Source organism: Leucoraja erinacea, chromosome 15 (assembly GCF_028641065.1).
Source record: "Leucoraja erinacea ecotype New England chromosome 15, Leri_hhj_1, whole genome shotgun sequence".
In the NCBI taxonomy this organism is placed as follows: Eukaryota; Metazoa; Chordata; class Chondrichthyes; order Rajiformes; family Rajidae; genus Leucoraja; species Leucoraja erinaceus.
In genome coordinates, this window is record NC_073391.1 from 9,985,725 (window position 1) to 10,003,761 (window position 18,037).

The following is an 18,037-nucleotide window of genomic DNA, read 5'->3' on the forward strand; positions in this document are numbered from 1 at the left end:
CCAAAAATTGAGCCCTGTGGAACCCCATATGACAGAGGAGCGGAGGAGGATTCAAAACCAGCAAGGCTTACACACATAGTTCTGTCTGCCAGATAAGACCTGAACCATCCCAGGGCACTGCCACAAATGCCCACTAGGTGCTGTAACCGAGATACTAAGATACCATGGTCCACTGTATCAAAGGCGGCAGATAGGTCCAGCAGGACAAGAACCACATAATCACCAGAATCGTTAGCTAGGAGGATGTCATTAAAAACCCTTAGCAATGCTGACTCTGTGCTATGCATAGTTTTAAACCCAGACTGGAAAACCTCCCGAATATTATGCTCGTCCAAGAAAAGTTTTAGCTGAGCATAAACAACTTTCTCCAGAATTTTAGAAATAAAAGGCAACTTGGAGATCGGTCTAAAATTGGCCAGAACAGTTTGATCCAGGCCAGGTTTCTTAAGTAGTGGTTGCACTACTGCATGTTTAAAACTTACGGGGACAACCCCAGAACACAAGCTGCTGTTGATACTGGCAAGAACCGACTGCCCTATACTAGGAAAAACCTCTTTAAAAAGATGAGGAGGGACAGCATCACAAGGGGAACCCGATGGCTTAATATGGCTAACCACATCCTCTAAACACGACAATGTCACAGGCACAAACTTATCCAATACCACCAGGCATGGGACAGAAACAGAGGGGTCAGAGGCAGGAGCTGAAATGAGAGCCCTTATGGAAACAACCTTATTAATAAAATAGTGCAGGAAGTCATTGCACATTTCAGACGATGCTTCCAGACAGACAGGCTGTGGGGCATTAAGAACAGAGTCAATGATTTTAAGTAGCACACGTGGGTTGTGACACTTAGACACAATAATGTTTGTGGGTTGTGACACTTAGACACAATAATAGTGGAGCGGTGGTGGAGCGCTGCTGCGGCCCGACCTCCGGAGATTCGGAGGCTGCAACTGCGGGTCTGGCGGACGGCGGCACCGGGAGCCCGCGGGTCCCTGGAGGGAGACCGCTTTTCAGGGCTCCTGCAATGGCGACTTCTCCCGCCCGAGTTGCGGGGTTGAAGAGCTCCTGGAGCGGGGCCTGACATCACCGCCCCGCGCGGCTTGGAATGGCCGCAGGACTCTGCGAGCGCACGCCGGGGGCTCTAACATCAAGAATCCGGTGTGCGACCTTGCATCACCCGGCGTGGCTTTAATGGCCGCGGGACAATCGCCATCGCCAGCCGGGGGCTTTGACTTTGACTCTGACATCGGGGGGGGGGAGAGTGCAGTGGAGAGATAAGTTTTTTTGGCCTTCCATCACAGCAATGTGATGGATGTTTATGTAAATTATGTTGTGTCTTGGATCTATTTGTTTGTAATGTATGGCTGCAGAAACGGCATTTCGTTTGGACCTCAAGGGGTCCAAATGACAATTAAATTGAATCTTGAATCTTGACAGGTATTCTCTTTTGGCCTCTTTAACAGTGTTCTGGTAATGACGCCAGCAGTCCTTTAGGATTTGAAATGAAACCTGCAGCTTGTCCTTCTTCCACTTGCGTTCAGCTTTGCGGCACTCCTGTCTAGCTGTACGAGTTACGTCACTGAACCAGGGCTCGGGTTTAGCTCTAGGCTGCAAAGTTTTTAATGGAGCCACAGAGTCCAGTACGGTTCTGCAGGAGGAGTGATACCAAGAACTGATCTCCTCCGTATCAAGAGAAGTGGAAGCAGAGGGGGCACAGAGCATATCGAAAGCAACAGAAAACTGGCCTACAGCAGAAAGGTTAAAAGTCCGACAGCGCCGAGCAGGAGCACCAGGTTTAACTGCAGCACAGGAGAAACCAACATCAAATAATACGGGCATATGATCAGAAACCACACTATCACAGATCTCCAAATTTAACACAGACAAGCCATGAGAAAGAACAAGGTCTAGTGTATGTCCATGTTCGTGTGTGGGACCAGACACACACTGCACAAAATTAAAAGAGTCAATAAGGCTTAAAAAGTCCTTCACCAACGGCTTATCAGGACAGCACACATGTATGTTAAAGTCCCCAACCATAAGGACACGATCATAGTTGGGCATAATCCCAGCCAGAAAATCAGAGAAATCATTCACAAAGTCCTTATGATATTTGGGGGGTCGGTAGATGACAGCGCAAAGCACCGGGTCAGAGCGACCCACCTCAAATAAAGTAGCTTCGAAGCTGGAGAACGAGGATGATATAGCGCACTGCTTGCATTTAAAGTTATTTTTATAAATAGCCGCTGTTCCTCCTCCACGGCCCGACATCCGCGGCGAGTTGAAATAAGAACAGCCAGCCAGTAAAAGTTCAATAAAAGCGCTGCACTCACCAGGACCGATCCAAGTCTCTGTCACACAGAGGAAATCCAGGCCACGGGAGCAGAAGAAATCCCTCAGGATAAAAGTTTTGTTTGCCAGCGTTCTGGCGTTCACCAAACCAAACCTGGAAGGGGATGGACTCTGTAGATCGGCGGATCGGGGAGCCCGGAGCAGTGTCCGCAGTTTCCGGAGATTGTCCGCAGGTTCCGGAGATTCACCCCGCGGTGGTGGGGGTGGGGCTGAGGAAAGCAGGGGGGGGCGAGACCAGTCCCGCCGCAGCCTCTGATCGTAAGAAGGGGGGGAGAAAGGATCAACCCGGAGGAGCCGGCACACCTGGTGACCGCCCCCGTCCCCTCCGAGACGGCGTGTCCGGCCAGTTCTCCGGGCCGCAGCAGGCGGACAGCGCCCCGGAACTCCCGGGCGGTGATGGTCCGGTGGCAGCTGAAGAGCACCAGGCTGGAGGCCCCGGAGGCGATGCCCACGAAGATGTCGCTGACAAAGGAGCTGCTGACGCTCATGGCCCCGGAGGAGAAGCCCGCGTCCGGGTGCACCCAAATTAAACCTCACCAGTCCACCGCTGCGTATTCCACGGCGACGGCGACGCTTCCTTCGGGGCAAGGCGCAGTCCTGGTGAGTCGGGATTCCCGAGATTCCCGATAGGAACGGGGGCAAGGTATTATGTTTGCGATAATCAAACACATTATGTCGAAGATCTAAGAGAGATTGACGATCGTACACCAGCAGAGACTTTAACTGTATAGTGTTCAGCACATACACTGAAAAGGTGTGAGATAAGGCGATAAAAATAGAATGTACTTTAAGCAAAGATCCCTGGTATTCTTTATTTTGGAACAGCTATTAAAATGCAGCCTTTTCTTTAGTGAGCACAAATAAGCGTTATATGTGTCAATCACTCCGTTAACAAGTCTCCAGACAATAGTGCTTCACACTTGTCTTATCTGCTTTAACAATATATTATCTTTTATAGGTCAATGCTTTGGCTCAAAAAATCATCTTAGGTTCTGAGCAACTGAACATCTGAAAAAAATCCCTTCTGTGATTTAACAATCGGCTGTGTAAAACTATTTATCCAGATTTGTATTCCGCCATTTAGTGGTGACATTTCTGCCATCAGGCTGCATCATGATGAACCAAGCCCTAATTTCACTGCTGGAAGACAAAGAAGGGAAGAGATTGGACTTTGTTTTGCCTTCCATCACAGTGAGGAATGTGGAGTCACTGTGGTGGATGTCTATGTTAAAATGTATTTTGTGTGTTCTGTTGCTTTTTATTAGTATGACTGTCTGGCAAATCAAATTCCTCCTTTGTTGTAAAACATACGAGGCTAATAAAGTATGATTATAGTTCTACATAACTAAAAACTCTCAACAGTGAGGTCCCAATGAAATTTCTTCTTTATCTACTTCATGGCATTGACATTATTTCCAAGCTAGAATGCTCAAGATTGGACACTCATAGAAAGTAGTTATTATCTTGACCAATTGCAATCTAAAAAATGGTGGGGAAATTAGTAGTTTTACAGGACAATGGCTTAAGCACCAAGAATATGTGAAAGAAGAGTGACGTTTCGGGTCGAGACTCTTCTTCAGTCTGAATAAGGGTATCGACCCGAAATGTCACCCATTCCTTCCCTTCAGAGATGATGCCTGTCCCGCTGAGTTACTTCAGCATTTTCGATTTAAACCAGCATCTGCAGTTCTTTCCTACACAATATGGGAATGATGATACAGATGCTGTTTAGGACACACTTTGGATACTTTGCACATGCACTGAAAAGCCTGGCTTGGGATCACCAAGCTATTGTGGCTGCTCTGAGTGTTGGGATAGGTGTTGAGGTTGCTTTGTCAAGATTTCAAGCAGGTAGATGCCAACAACGCTAGTCAGCACACACTCTGTGTTTCCACAAAAAAAACTAAGCTCAAATGGTTTTAAAAATCACTGTTGAAATGTCTAATTCTCCAAAGAATTCAAAATGCTTTTATTAGTACAGTAGTAAGGATGGTAGAAGTAACAAAGCTGCATCAGTGTGTAGTACCTGGATCCCTGAAGCCAAATAACTAAGAATTGCTCCATCCAACAAGTGGTCACTCCATGAATCAACAAACTGGTCTACATCAGATTTGGTCCGCTATAATCAAAATCCATTATAAAGAGATCCGTTATTGCAGGATTTACTGTATTATAACTCTTTGCGTAAGAAAAGTTATTAATTAACACTCTCATTACACAATACCAGATCACCATCCTTCTTTCAAATGCCAGTTTTTTTTTACATTTCTAATGTAGCTGATACCAAACATATTGTAAATTTTAAATTATTTGTTTTATTTTTGTAGCCCTCCACGTTCCTTGACTCCACATCAAAATCGCTGTGGGTCGGAGATGGATGCGCACAGTATTGGGGAGAAAAACAGTTCACAGGTATGCAAATTTGAAACTATCCCTTCACTCTTGCAATTAAATTGATAACAGATTCTTTAATATCCAATTTGAAATTGTTTTCAATCTCTTCTAGAATTTGCAGATCGATCAAATAATTAGCACACTTCAGAAAGTGTAGCAGTTTTTTATCATTGCACTAGCAACACTGAAATTCATTATTACACAATCCTGCAGAATCTCATTTAGGTTGTTGATTTTTATTTTCTCACTTTAATGACTGCATCTTTTTGCCTTATTTCCAGTGGTAAGATTCTAAAACAGTTAAAACAATTTTGCAATCTTAGCTGGAATAAGAATAACTTGATTCTGGCATTGCATGCAAAGTTGTGCTGCACAATCATAGTTATAATATGAGCTTAAAAAGTAGGATCAGGATGTCTCTCAAACCCTCTCCACCATTCACTGTGACCATGCTGATCTGAGTTGGGTTTCATCTTCACTTTCTCCTCTCTCCTCCATAACCCTTGACTCTTCTCTGAATCCATGATCCTTCATCATATTCAATAACTCAACCTCCAGAAATGTCAATGTTAGAATGTACCAAAAATTCAAGACTGGGAGAGAAAGACATTTCTCCCCACCTACATCTTAAATGGATGATTCCCTTATTCTGAAAATAGTCAAGTCAATAGAGTTTATTGTCTTGTGTCCCAGATAGGACAATAAAATTCTTGCTTGCTGCAGCACAACAGACTATAGTAAGCACAAATACAGAACAGTTCAGTGTGCCTATATAGCATAGACTATATATATATATATACACATAAATAAACACATAAAGTGCAATAGGCTGTTATAGTTCAGAGTTTGTTTGATGGCGAGTTTAATAGCCTGATGGCTGTGGGGACGAAGCTGTTCACGAACCTGGATGTACCAGATTTCAGGCTCCTGTACCTTCTCCCTGATGGCCTCGGTGAGATGAATGTGTGGCCAGGATGGTGGAGGTCTTTGACAATGCTGGCAGCCTTTTTGAGGCAGCGACTGCGATAGAGCCCTTAGATGGTGGGGAGGTCAGAGCCGATGATGGACTGAGCAGTGGTCACAACTTTCTGCATTCTTTTCCACTCCTGGACGCTCAAGTTGCTGAACCAAGCCACGATGCAACCAATCAGCATGTTCTCTACTGTGCACCTGTAGAAGTTTGAGAGAGTTCTCTTTGACATACCGACTCTCCGTAATCTTCTCAGGCAGTAGAGGCACTGATGTGCTTTCTTGTGATTGCCTGGGTTTCCTCTGAATGCTACAGTTTTCTCCCGTATTCCCAAATACGTAGATTGGTAGGTTATTTAAGCACTGTAAATTGTCTCTATTGAGTCGGCAAATGGTGGAATCTGGAGAGGGGGTGGAAGTGGAGAGAATAAATCAAATTAGTGTAAGTAGCTGTTTTGTAGTTGATTTAAACTAGGTTAGCTAATGAGCCTGTCTCCTCGCTGTATGACTCTGACAGACTCTGGCATGTGGATGCTATTAATTCAGATAAATGATTATGATTGCCTGAGTAAAACAACATTTCATTTAATTTGTGAAGATTGGGAGTTATTGTAATTGGAATGTAGAATGAATTTACAATAATTAACTATCCTGGAACTATGTTTAACCTAAGTAATTTCTTTAAAATTATGATTGAAAATCCCTCGGTGCAAAGCGCCTGAAATAGACATTCCAACAAAGTGGAGCATCTTGTAAGTTGCTGGAGTTGGTTTGGAAGGTGGTTTTGCCTCCACATTGGAGAAACACAGAATTAAATGACTAACATGTGTAAATATTATAATTTTGCTTCTACAAAAATGTGACATAAATTATGATTTGTGTTTAACAAGAAAACTACTGTGGACATATTCTGTAATGTTTTCATGATTTTTCTATTTAGTCTGAGGAAGATTACCTGGAAAGAAAAAGCGAGGTAGAAAATATAATGAAGAAAAATGCTGACTGGATATGGGATTGGTCAAGCAGACCAGAAAATATCCCTCCAAAGTAAGTATATAGGCTTGGATTTTATTATCTATTTGTCATTTTCTCATCTAATCACTGTTCTTAGCAACTTAATCCATTGATAGGTGATCAGCTAAATGAGGACAATGCGAAAGAGGGAAATTACCTTAATATGCAGGAAACTCAGGAGTGGGTTAGTTTTAAAGATCCTGTCCCACGGTACGGGATAATTCCAAGAGCTCTCCCGAGTTAATAAAAAATCAAACTCGTGGTAAGCACGGAGATTGAACGTAGCTGGTACGTCGGAGCTCGGGGACGTCTCTTAACGCTAACGGCAGGTAAGCACGGGAAGACTCGTGAAGATTTTTCAACATGATGAAAAATGTCCACAAGAGCCCCATATACCGACGAGTGGCCATTAACGTAAATCTCCGAGTTCGAATCAGGGCAAACTCGGGAGAACTCTTGGAATGAACTCGTACCATGGGACAGGGCTATTAGGGAACCTGCGGTGGATGGTCAAAGTAGTTAGAGTGACACGCGCGCGCACACACACACACACACACACACACACACACACACACACACACCTCCCTCACCGACTCACACACTTCACACTTCACCCACACACACACACCTACAATCCTTTCATCCCTGGTCACTGCTCCTTTCACCCCCACCCAACACACACGCTCTCCACCCCACGCAACATACACACACACTATACTCCTTCCACCCCTACCCAACACAGACACATGGTTCATTACTGTCACTTCTTGCCGGCAGCCAATTTTCTGACTGTGTCCCGATCCTCCACACCCCACTTCACTCCAGCACATTAACATTCCATGAGGCTGGACACTCTACACTGGGACTGCATACGGAACAAATGAATTCCTTCTTATTGGACCCTTCAGCAGCACCCATTGCCACAAGGAATGCTCGGAACAGTTTCAACCTCTGTAAGGGCAGACTTGGAGGAAATGCAGCTTGGATTTGCTAGCTTAAATTCTGGGTTTACAAAGTGAGATTGCTTAATATTAACTGTCCGTGTGTTGGTAAATGCTGTTGCTGTCAAAACTAAATATTTTGTGCATGTACACGAAGAGTTGAGAGAACTTGAAGAGTGAAGGAATCAAGTGATATGGTGGGAAAGCAGTACTGCTTTCTCACCATAATGTTTTCATGATGAAAGCAGTACCTGAACCAGCTATTATCTCACTGTAGACAGGATGAAGTACCGTACAGCTTACTAAGGTTTTTATTTCTTGTGTACTGGGTAGAGGGAGCAGGCAGCAAACCACAATTAAACTGATGGATAATTTGTAAGGTAATATAGTTCTGTTGCAAACATGATGAATCAAATGACTTGTTTGAGTGTTGTGGCATTCCATGATTTTGACAACCTTGGCATTTCTTTAACACCACAACTTTACCTAAAATTTCTACTTCTGAACTAGGGAATTCCAGTTCAAACACCCGAAACGCACTGGGACTCTTAGTATGAGGAATACTGGCGTCATGAAAAAAGGTGGTATTTTCTCAGCTGAGTTTCTGAAAGTCTTCTTGCCTTCACTGCTCATCTCCCACATATTGGCCATTGGTTTGGGGTAAGTCGTTACCCCAATTAACCGTTTATTTGGATCCATTAACTGCACGGATTCATATGCTTATAGGAATTGTTCCAATCCGCAATTCTCATTGGGAGAAATTAAGTTATTTTATGAATGAATCTGAATTTAACACATACTACTTCAGATTCAGAATTTGTTTTCTTATAGTCATAAACATCAGTTTCTTGATCTTAATAGTTAAAAATATAGGCTAAGAAATTACTTCCTGTGATAAGTTGCTTCTTGCTCTCCTTTGAACTATAAGCCTGTACGTTTAAAATCTGTTTGCTTAAAAAGCAACCACAGCACTCCTTGTTCAATATCACACCTGATTGATTGAACCCTTAACCTTTTGGAGGTTTTTTTTTTAACATCTACCCACTTAGGTATGATGTAGCTTAAGCTTGATGTAAACCCATTGGTTTTATATGTCGCCTTTTGGTTTTGAATCTTTTTTTAGCCAGTATTACATGTTAAACATATATTGAGTGGATTTTCTTGTGTCAGAATATTAGCTAAAAATAGCTATATAAAAAGCTCTGTCTTTCCTTTGAATAGAAGTATCATCACTATACTTGGGAAATGTGGGCCTTCAATGGCCTCAGACTGGAAGATAACGACCTGAGTTATTCTCGAGATACATTGAATCATTTATCTTGATAGGCATGAGATTACATGGAGGATTTAGCTGGAAATTTCTCTGACCAACCTTTTTTTCTTTCTAGAATCTATATAGGCCGGCGCATAAGTACTCCATCTAGTGCTGTTTAAGGATATTCCATCGACAGTGCGTATGATTATGTAGCCGATCCTATGAAGAATTCTCTGAGAAGAGGCCATTGACTATGATGTAGCTACTTGTTTATGTTATTACAATACTACGTACTGTGTTCATAGTTGATTTGCCCCGTTCTAACTAACTGGATAAAAGATGTTCAAAGCCATTGCAAATACCATAAATATCAGTTTCATTGATGTTGGTGAGACTTAAATTGCAATTCATGACAAAAAATGTGAAATAAGTTACATGATGGTGGAAATATATAAAATCTTTAAAATGTTTGATGAAAAGCTAACAGCCTAGCACATCTAATGGTTCTCATTCGATGGAGCATCCAATTTTCAGATGTATCTTTATCCAGGAGTGGATGAGGCCGTGTCATGAATGCTGTTATCCATACCTCTGTAATTCCACCCAGTGAAGAATCAATAACTCCTTAGATAGCAATTGTAACCAAGAATGAAAAGGAGCACTTTGTATGATAATTCTACTTTCCACCAGTGAAAAAGAGAATGTGAACGGTCAGATATGTCGTATTTAATTGCAGCTGTGAAAGTATTGAAATGCATGAAACCAAGAAAAGATTAGGTAGGAATGTTCTGGTTGAATGCTGGGGTGTTGTTTTTAACTTGATGTCTTGTATGGGCATTTGGAATTTAAACGGTAAGATCAATTGTGATAGATCTTACTGTTTGGGAAGTTGTTCTGAATTTTTAAAACCAGTTATATATTAAATATATCGGGTGTTGCATATACTTCTCCATCTCAGTTGGATTCTAGTAAACATTTATCATTGACTGCACTTGGGGTTCTTGGTAATGAATTACATTAAATATAATATCTAAGACATCATCTCATCAATAACTACAGTATAATATGAATGTTATAATTCAGCCTAATGCATTTAGATTTATATAGTGTTTAGAGGTGTGTTTAATATGTTTGCAACAAATTAAGCTACAGTGAAATATTCAGAGTTATGAATGAAGGGAACTCACCTGGCTGAAGGATAATTGAAAATCTGAGCAGTTTTTACATTTTTGGATGTCAGAATTCACTAAGTACAATAATGTAGATACAAGTAGTGTAAGTAAAGGAATCATTAGCAATCTATAAAATCAGAGCATGTTTAACAAAGAGCTTTGTCATGCAAATGTCCAAGCGAGTATAGTTCCCAGCGCTTGTAACTGGTACATTCATGCAAATATAATGACTTGCTTAATGTGATGCCATGTATAATGTAATAGTATGAATAAAATATTTTAAAAATCGCTTTCCAATGGTTTGCTTTGAGTGACTGCTGATCTGAAATTGTATTGTATTGTCAGAGAGGGGGTTTAATATGGAACTGTTATCAAAATCGGTTGGCTTCCTTGGTCTTTTAATATCACATCCTTTCTACTTGAACCCCCTGGATGAAGCAGCAATGCCAGCTGCGTAGTACATTGAAAGTTTGATAACCTCGAGAGGTAATGCTTTGGGGATATTAAACCTTTTTGAATCTTAGTATCTATTGGAGCCTCGGGAAATTCCTTGCAGGTTAATTGCTGAAAGTCTTTGATTACCTTGAGTGCACCTTTAATGAGGTATGAATCAGTGAGTAAACACAATTGCTTTGATCTGCACTAAATAGATTTTAATTCTCTAACCACCAACATTTAAATCTTGGTGAAAATGTGACTGCATTTTGGCCAAAGTGAGTGCCTGCTTTAAATATGCATGTTTTCAGTAGTGAAAACGACAGGATATGGGATAATTGGGTCAGAGCTTTTTTTTTTAATCCTCAGATTTGTTGTGTTTTGTGCAGAAAAGTCATATTTTACACAAATGCCATTGTGTTTCATGCTTGTAGTTAATATGGAAGCAGCATATACTGATGAGTTTTAAATGTTTACAATATAACAAAAGCATTGTGGTTTTAGAATGAAATAATTGTTTTAATAACAATGAGTTTTTATGTTAGAAAAGTCAGAATTAATAAGCAAAGCTTGATCTATCCAGTGAAAGAAATCAAATCACTATCACAGGGTTGTTATGCTTGCCTCCAACAATCAACATTTTTTTACTCTCATGACATCTGCTTCTGCAGCATCCTTAACCACATAATGTGAAGAATGAAAAGTTGCTGAACACTTTCAAATACATGGTTGGGTAGTGCACAGACACATTATGTAAAAGCATGTGCTTTATATTATTCATAATGTTGATGTGAACTTTTTCACTTGTGTCATCTCATTCCTTTTGGCAAGGGTTCAAAAATAATAAAATATTTTAATTTCAAGTTAAGATTAAGAGGATGTTTTAATATGCTATTGGGATTTAGAGTACCAAAGGGGAGATGGACTATAAGTTAATCTGGTTTGTACCTGAAAACTGCAGTTCTGCATCATCAATTCCCTGTGCGCTCCCCATGAACAACCTCGGGGAAAGGTTTAACGCACAGTTTGTACAGCAGGAGCTGTTTTCTCGATATTGTCATCTTGTATATTCTACCCTTTATAGCAGCATATTCAACTAAACAGTATAACCACTGATCTGTACAGAAGTGCACTTTGGATATAATTGGATAATGAGTTGGGGCAAATTAAAGCAGATTCAAATAGATATTAGCAAATGAACAGTAGCAAAAACATTTTTTAAACCACTCCTACAGAAATACTGTGTGCATGTATATTTTCATTACAAACTTCTTTGCAAAACACTGTTTCAAACTTAGAATAAGGTCCTATAGAAGGTGAAATGCTTCGAATATCCTTCAGAAAGTAGAATATTTTTTTCTCAAATACAATTGTTTAATAGAACCTGGAAATAAACTGAAAATTTAAGTTGCGTCTCTGGATAGAAGGAATGGGTGACGTTCCGGGGTGGAGACCCCCAACGTCATCCATTCCCTCTCTCCAGGGATGCTGCCTGTCCCACTGAGTTACTCCTGCATTTTGTGTCTACCTTTGATGTAAACCAGCATCTGCAGTTCCTTCATACACAAAAAAGCTGCATCTTCCATTGAAGGCACCTATAAAATATCATTTATTTCACAATCCTTAAACCACTCCCAGAGGTGGCCACAATAATATATGCTGATCACTTCTCATAAGCCTCTTACAACCCGATACTCATCATGCCTTATATACAACTACTAAGACTGGTGAATGGATAAAATTGTTATATAGCCGTCCTTTATGAAATCCTTGCATTTCTGCATGGTCCATTGGTGAATTCACATTCGAGTTTTCTGGGGCAAAAAAAACCATTTGAATGCACATTAGTGACAATGGCTTGAGTAGGCTGAGACTAGTGCATGCACAAGGAACAGAACCATAGATTATATAAAGAGGATTCATTAAGGAACAATGCCCTGACTCTGATAATATGGTTCTGAATTACTGTTAATAATTTGCATTTATTTCACTACAAATTTTCTGTTAAGTAAAGCTTATTTGCATGTGCTTATTTCCCAAACAATGCTCAGCAGTATTCCATTACACCTTGAATCCATATTTAACTTGCAAGCTTGATAAATGTGAATTCAAAAATAATATCAGTGGGAGCAAATATTGTTTTGCCTGACTGCAAAAAGTCCTAATGTATTACTTCAGACTTCATTTAAATTCCAGGAACAAGATGTTATTCACTAGCAAGTTAATTCTATTAGTTTTGAAATTGTTATTTTTGTTTAAATTGTCCTAAATTAAGGCAAGGCAAAGTTTGAAGTCATTAAATAGGAACTTACAAAGGTGATTGGGAGAGGCTCTTTATAAGTAAAATGACATCTGGTAACTGGCAGGCTTATAAATGTTAGATAAAGTTCAAGGACAGCATGTCCCTGTTAGAATGAGGGGCTAGATTGGCAGGATTAGCAAGTCAGGTTTTAATGTCATATGCACAAGTATGGTGAAGTACAGGTATAATGAAAATCTTGATGCAGCAGCATCGCAGGCACATGGACTCAGTTAAAAGCATAAAAACATAAATGACACATAAAACTGCAAGACTAGATAGGGAGGTCAAGAAGACCTTTAGCACATTGGTCTTCATCAGTCAGAGTATTGAGTATGGAAGTTGCGAGGTCATTTTACAGTTGTATAATACATTGGTGAGGCCAAATGTAGAGTACTGTATTCAGTTTTGGTCACCCTGTTATTAGAAAGGTGAAGAAATTGAGAGAAATTAATAGAGATATATTGGGCCATATTCATATTGCAAAAAAGGAGTTGATGGGGGTCGTGGTATAGCAGTTTTGTTTAGAGTTACAGCGCAGAAACACCCTTCAACCCACTGAGACCTCACCGACCAGCGATCCCCGCACACTAACACTATCCTCAGGATAATTTACATTTATACCAACCAATTAACCTACAAACCTGTACGTCGTTGAAGTATGGGAGGAAACCAGGTATCCCGGCGAAAACCTATGCAGGTCATGGGGAGAATGTATAAACTCCGTACAGACAGCACCTGTGGTCAGGATCGAACCCGGGTCTCTGGTCCTGGAAGGCAGTAGTTCTATCTGCACCACCATGCCCCCCAGTAAGTTGCATAAATCCCTGGGGCTTATATTATTCACTAATTTTATTAAGTGAGAAGAAGCTAGGGAAGAAATTGCAGAGAAACCAGCAAAGATATTTGCATCATCATTCGTCACAGGTGAGGTAGAAGATTGGAGGGTGACAAATCTTGTGACTTTATTTAAGAAGGTCTGCAAGGATAAGCTGGGGATCTACAAGCCAGAGTGTTCAAGAAGGGAGGCACATAAATCTACAAGCCAGTGCAACTACCAGCAGAAGTAGGAAAGTTGCTGGAGGTGATTCTGAGGGGCAGGATGTCAGCATTTGGAAAGGCAAGTCAGTATGGAAATTGTGTCTCATGAGTTTTAGGAAGAGGTGACTGAGGGGATGATGGGGACAGGGTGGTGATCATTGCCTGCAATGATTTTAGCACGGCCTTTGATAGAGCTTTGTATGTACTGTAGGTTAGCCAGGAAGGTTAGATCACTCGGTATCCACCAGAAGCTAGCCAATTGGATATACTGTAATATTGGCTTGAGTCAGAGGATGGTATTCCGGTTAGAGGCCTGAAACCAGTAATATGCTACAGGGATCTGCGCAGATCCACTGTTGTTTGTCATCCATATGTCATGTACAGTCGTGTTACAACTACAAATCATTGGTAAGACCACAATTGGAATACTGTGTACAGATCTGGTTACCCAACTATAGGAAAGATGTAATTAAATGGTTAGAAAGGGAGCAGAGAAGATTTACAAGGATGCTATTGGGACTGAATTATAAAGAGAGGCACTTTAAAGGAACGCCCAGGACAATAAGAACATGGAGAAAGTTTGTAATATGGTTAATCCATGTGCGTTACATCCTGGACGGGAATTTAGGCTAACAAAGATAACTTAATGATCACATTAGAAAATATCAATGCAGTTATTAGAGTAAATAAGTGCATAGACTACGACAGTTTTAGTTTAGTTTAGAGATACATTGTGGAAACAGGCCCTACGGCCCACCGAGTCCGTGCTGACCAGCGATCCCTGCACACTAACACTATCCTACACACACTAGGGACAAGCTATTTAGAACAAAAATAGTTAGGTACGGGAGTTAGAATGTAGATCTATTCATATGATAAGCACAATATGATAAAAGTAGAAAAACAGGCGTACAAATCTTTCCGCAGAGATGGTCAAAGGAGAAGTTGCTACAAGAAGGATGAGGGAATTACTGTTAGTCGTGGTCACAATCCCCAATTAAGAAAAACAGGATCTTGTTGATTTATTGTGAAACTGTAGAATCCGCATGCGACTGTTGTCATGTGAATACTATAAGAGGGTGACAAATCATGTGACTTTATTTAAGAAGGTCTGCAAGGATAAGCTGGGGATCTACAAGCCAGTGCAACTACCTTCAGAAAGTAGGAAAGTTACTGGAGGTGATTCTGAGGGGCAGGATGCCAGCATTGGGAACGGCAAGTCAGCATGGAAATTGTGTCTCATGAGCTTTTGGAAGATGTGACTGAGGGGATGATGGGGCCAGGGTGGTGATCATTGGCTGCAATGATTTTAGCATGGCCTTTGATAGAGCTTTGTATGTACTGTAGATTAGTCAGGAAGGTTAGATTACTCAGGATCCAGCACAAGTTAGCCAATTGGATATAATATTGGCTTAAGGAGTCAGAGGATGGTATTCGGGTTAGAAGCCTGAAACCAGTAATGTGCTACAGGGATCTGTGCAGATCCACTGTGGTTTGTCATCTATGTTAACGATTTGGATGACAACATAATTAACATGGTTAGTAAGTTTGTGGATGAAACCAGAATTGCTGATACAGTGAAAATCATTATCTAAGATTACAATAGGATCTAGATCTGGGGAAGCAGGTCAAGAAAGGACTTATACAATGTAACCCTGACATGCGCAAGATGTTGCAATTTGGAAAGTTAAACCAGTGCAAGACTTGTACAGTTAATGGCAGGGCCCTGGAGGGTGTTGTGGAACACAGAAACACGGAGTACAGACACATGGTTCCCCGTGAATGGTGTCACAGGTAGACAGGATGGTGAAGAAGTCACCAGGCTTGCTTGCCCTCATCAGTCATAGAGTACATCATAAGCGATTGGCGCAGAATTAGGCCATTCGGCTCATCAAGTCTACTCTACCACTCAATCATGGCTGATCTATCTCTCCCTTCTAATCCCATTCCCCTGCCTTCTCCCCATAAGCTCTGACACCCGTGCTAATCAAGAATGTATCTATCTCTGCCTTAAAAATATCCACTGACTTGGCCTCTACAACCTTCTGTGGCAAAGTATTTCACAGGATCACCACCCTCTGACTAAAATTTCTCATCTCCTTCCTAAAAGAACGTCCCGTAATTCTGAGGCTCTAGTTCTAGACTCTCCCACTAATGGAAACATCCTATCCACATCCACTCGATCCAAGCCTTTCACAATTCTCTACGTTTCAATTAGGTCGCCCCTCATTCTTCTAAACTCCAGCGAGTACAAGAGTTAGTCATGTTATAACTGTACAAATCATTGGTAAGACCACAATTGGAATACTGTGTACAGTTCTGGTCACCCAACTATAGGAAAGTGCAATTAAGTTAGAAAGGGAACAGAGAAGATTCACAAGGATGCTATTGGGACTGAGTTATAAAGATAGGCACTTTAAAGGAACCTCCAGGAAGCATAAGAACATGGAGAGTGTTTGTAACATGTTCGACCCATGTGCGTTACATTGTGGAAAAGGATGTTGGGAATTTAGGCTAACTCAAAGATAACAATGATCACATTAGAAAAGATCAATGCAGTAATTGAGTAAAAAACTACGAGTTTTAGTTTGGTTTAGAGATACAGTGTGGAAACAGGCCCTTCGGCCCACTAAGTCCGTGCAGACCAGCGATCCACGCACACTAACACTATCCGACACACACTAGGGACAAGCTAATTAGAGCAAAGATAGTTAGGTACGGGAGTTAGAATGTAGATCTACTCATAGGATAAGCAAGATATGGTAAAAGTAGAAAAAGAAAGTTGGCTACAAGAAGGATGAGGGAATTCCTGTTAGACGGGGTCAGAATCCCCAATTAAGACCAGGATCTTGTTGATCTATTGTGAAACTGTGGAATCCGCATGTGACTGTTGTCATGTGAATACTATGAAGTAGTGGAGAATTTTGTGGCTTCATGGTGTTTTTGAGTTCTCATTTGTAAACGCTCTCCAGTGACACGGCAATAAGGCCTGAATAAACTGACTTGTTCAAGACACTTAAAACGGCTGTATGAGATTCTCTTTGTGTGCTGTCCTGATCTGAGCTGTACGTTGGAGGGAGACTGGGTCCCACAGGTAAGCCAGATTCAGGGTGCAAGCCAAACACACACATCCCTCCAGCAAAGTGATAGGTGCCTGAAATTCACTTCTAAGGGAGCTGGTGGAGCAGATACAACAGGTATTTAGATAGATACTTGAATAGATTGGGGAGGGGGGGCAGATGTGCAGTGTAAAATGGTACCATGGTGAACACTGATATTATTGGCCTACGCCGTACTACACTATGTTCTGTGAATTATTCTTTAGTTATTGTAAGTCTAACAGATTAATCATTTGCAGCTACAGGTATTATTAAAATCCCTTGTTTGATAACTCCAGGTGCTCACGAGCCATATCTTGTTTATTTGTGCCCTATCTGGCTGCTATTTGTACATCCTGCTTGTGCACATTCTTTCTTTTCCCTTATCTTTTTACAACAGTCTCATGTGCCTCTTCCCACCTGCGTCAGAGCCTGTCTGGTTAAAAAGATGTCATAAATAGTGTGTGCCATGACTGTGCCATTGTTCTACCTGCAGACCAGCTTATTGCAGTAGGTCTGCAACTAACTTGCATTACAATACAGCTCACCAGACTCGGGCACAGGGAAGAGTGGGTGGGAGAAGAGGAGAGAGTGCCCGAGGGTGAGCTATTCCATGCTATGCTAACAAAGATAAACTTTGTTTTCCAGCTTTTGGTATCCTCATCAGTCTTTCATTCCCTCAGCAAGTCCTGTGTTCTCTTTTATCAATACTTTTCAATTAGTTCACAGTGAATGATTGAGCAGTTATTCTGCCATTTATATTTATCTAATGGAAATCTTTTGTTCTGGATGTTAGAATGTAGGGTCAGGTCAGTGGGAGTTCCCCCCGCCACTGGTACCATGTAATCCCACGCTACCTGCTCCATGGTTGAATAGTCGGCGACTAAACCGTCTCTCCCACCTGGTTTGCCAGGTGAGGAGGGGGCTGTGGACCCCCAGCAGGACCAAAAACAAGACCCGTCAAAGGGCGGATGAGCTCCTAGTGACCCAACGGCCATGCACACTTCAGTAGAAGTTGCGATCACTGTCGTACATAGCATTGTAAGGCACCGTGCCTGTTG

The 18,037-nt window shown here is 41.4% G+C and overlaps 1 protein-coding gene across 4 annotated transcripts in view; it reads left to right on the forward strand.

The window, feature by feature from the left end:
* The window catches only part of bnip3 (BCL2 interacting protein 3), a 31,185-nt gene extending 20,791 nt beyond the window's left edge, over nucleotides 1-10,394 (forward strand). For 2 of the 4 annotated variants that reach the window (XM_055646663.1, XM_055646665.1), the window contains exons 3-6: nucleotides 4,686-4,770; nucleotides 6,662-6,768; nucleotides 8,181-8,336; nucleotides 9,065-10,394. In XM_055646663.1, coding sequence (XP_055502638.1) covers nucleotides 4,686-4,770; nucleotides 6,662-6,768; nucleotides 8,181-8,336; nucleotides 9,065-9,110 — 394 coding nt within the window. In that variant the 3' untranslated portion in view covers nucleotides 9,111-10,394. The remainder of the gene's footprint in view (nucleotides 1-4,685; nucleotides 4,771-6,661; nucleotides 6,769-8,180; nucleotides 8,337-9,064) is intronic. The other 2 variants (XM_055646664.1, XM_055646667.1) reach the window with 2 other exon arrangements.
* Nucleotides 10,395-18,037: the final 7,643 nt, after the last annotated feature.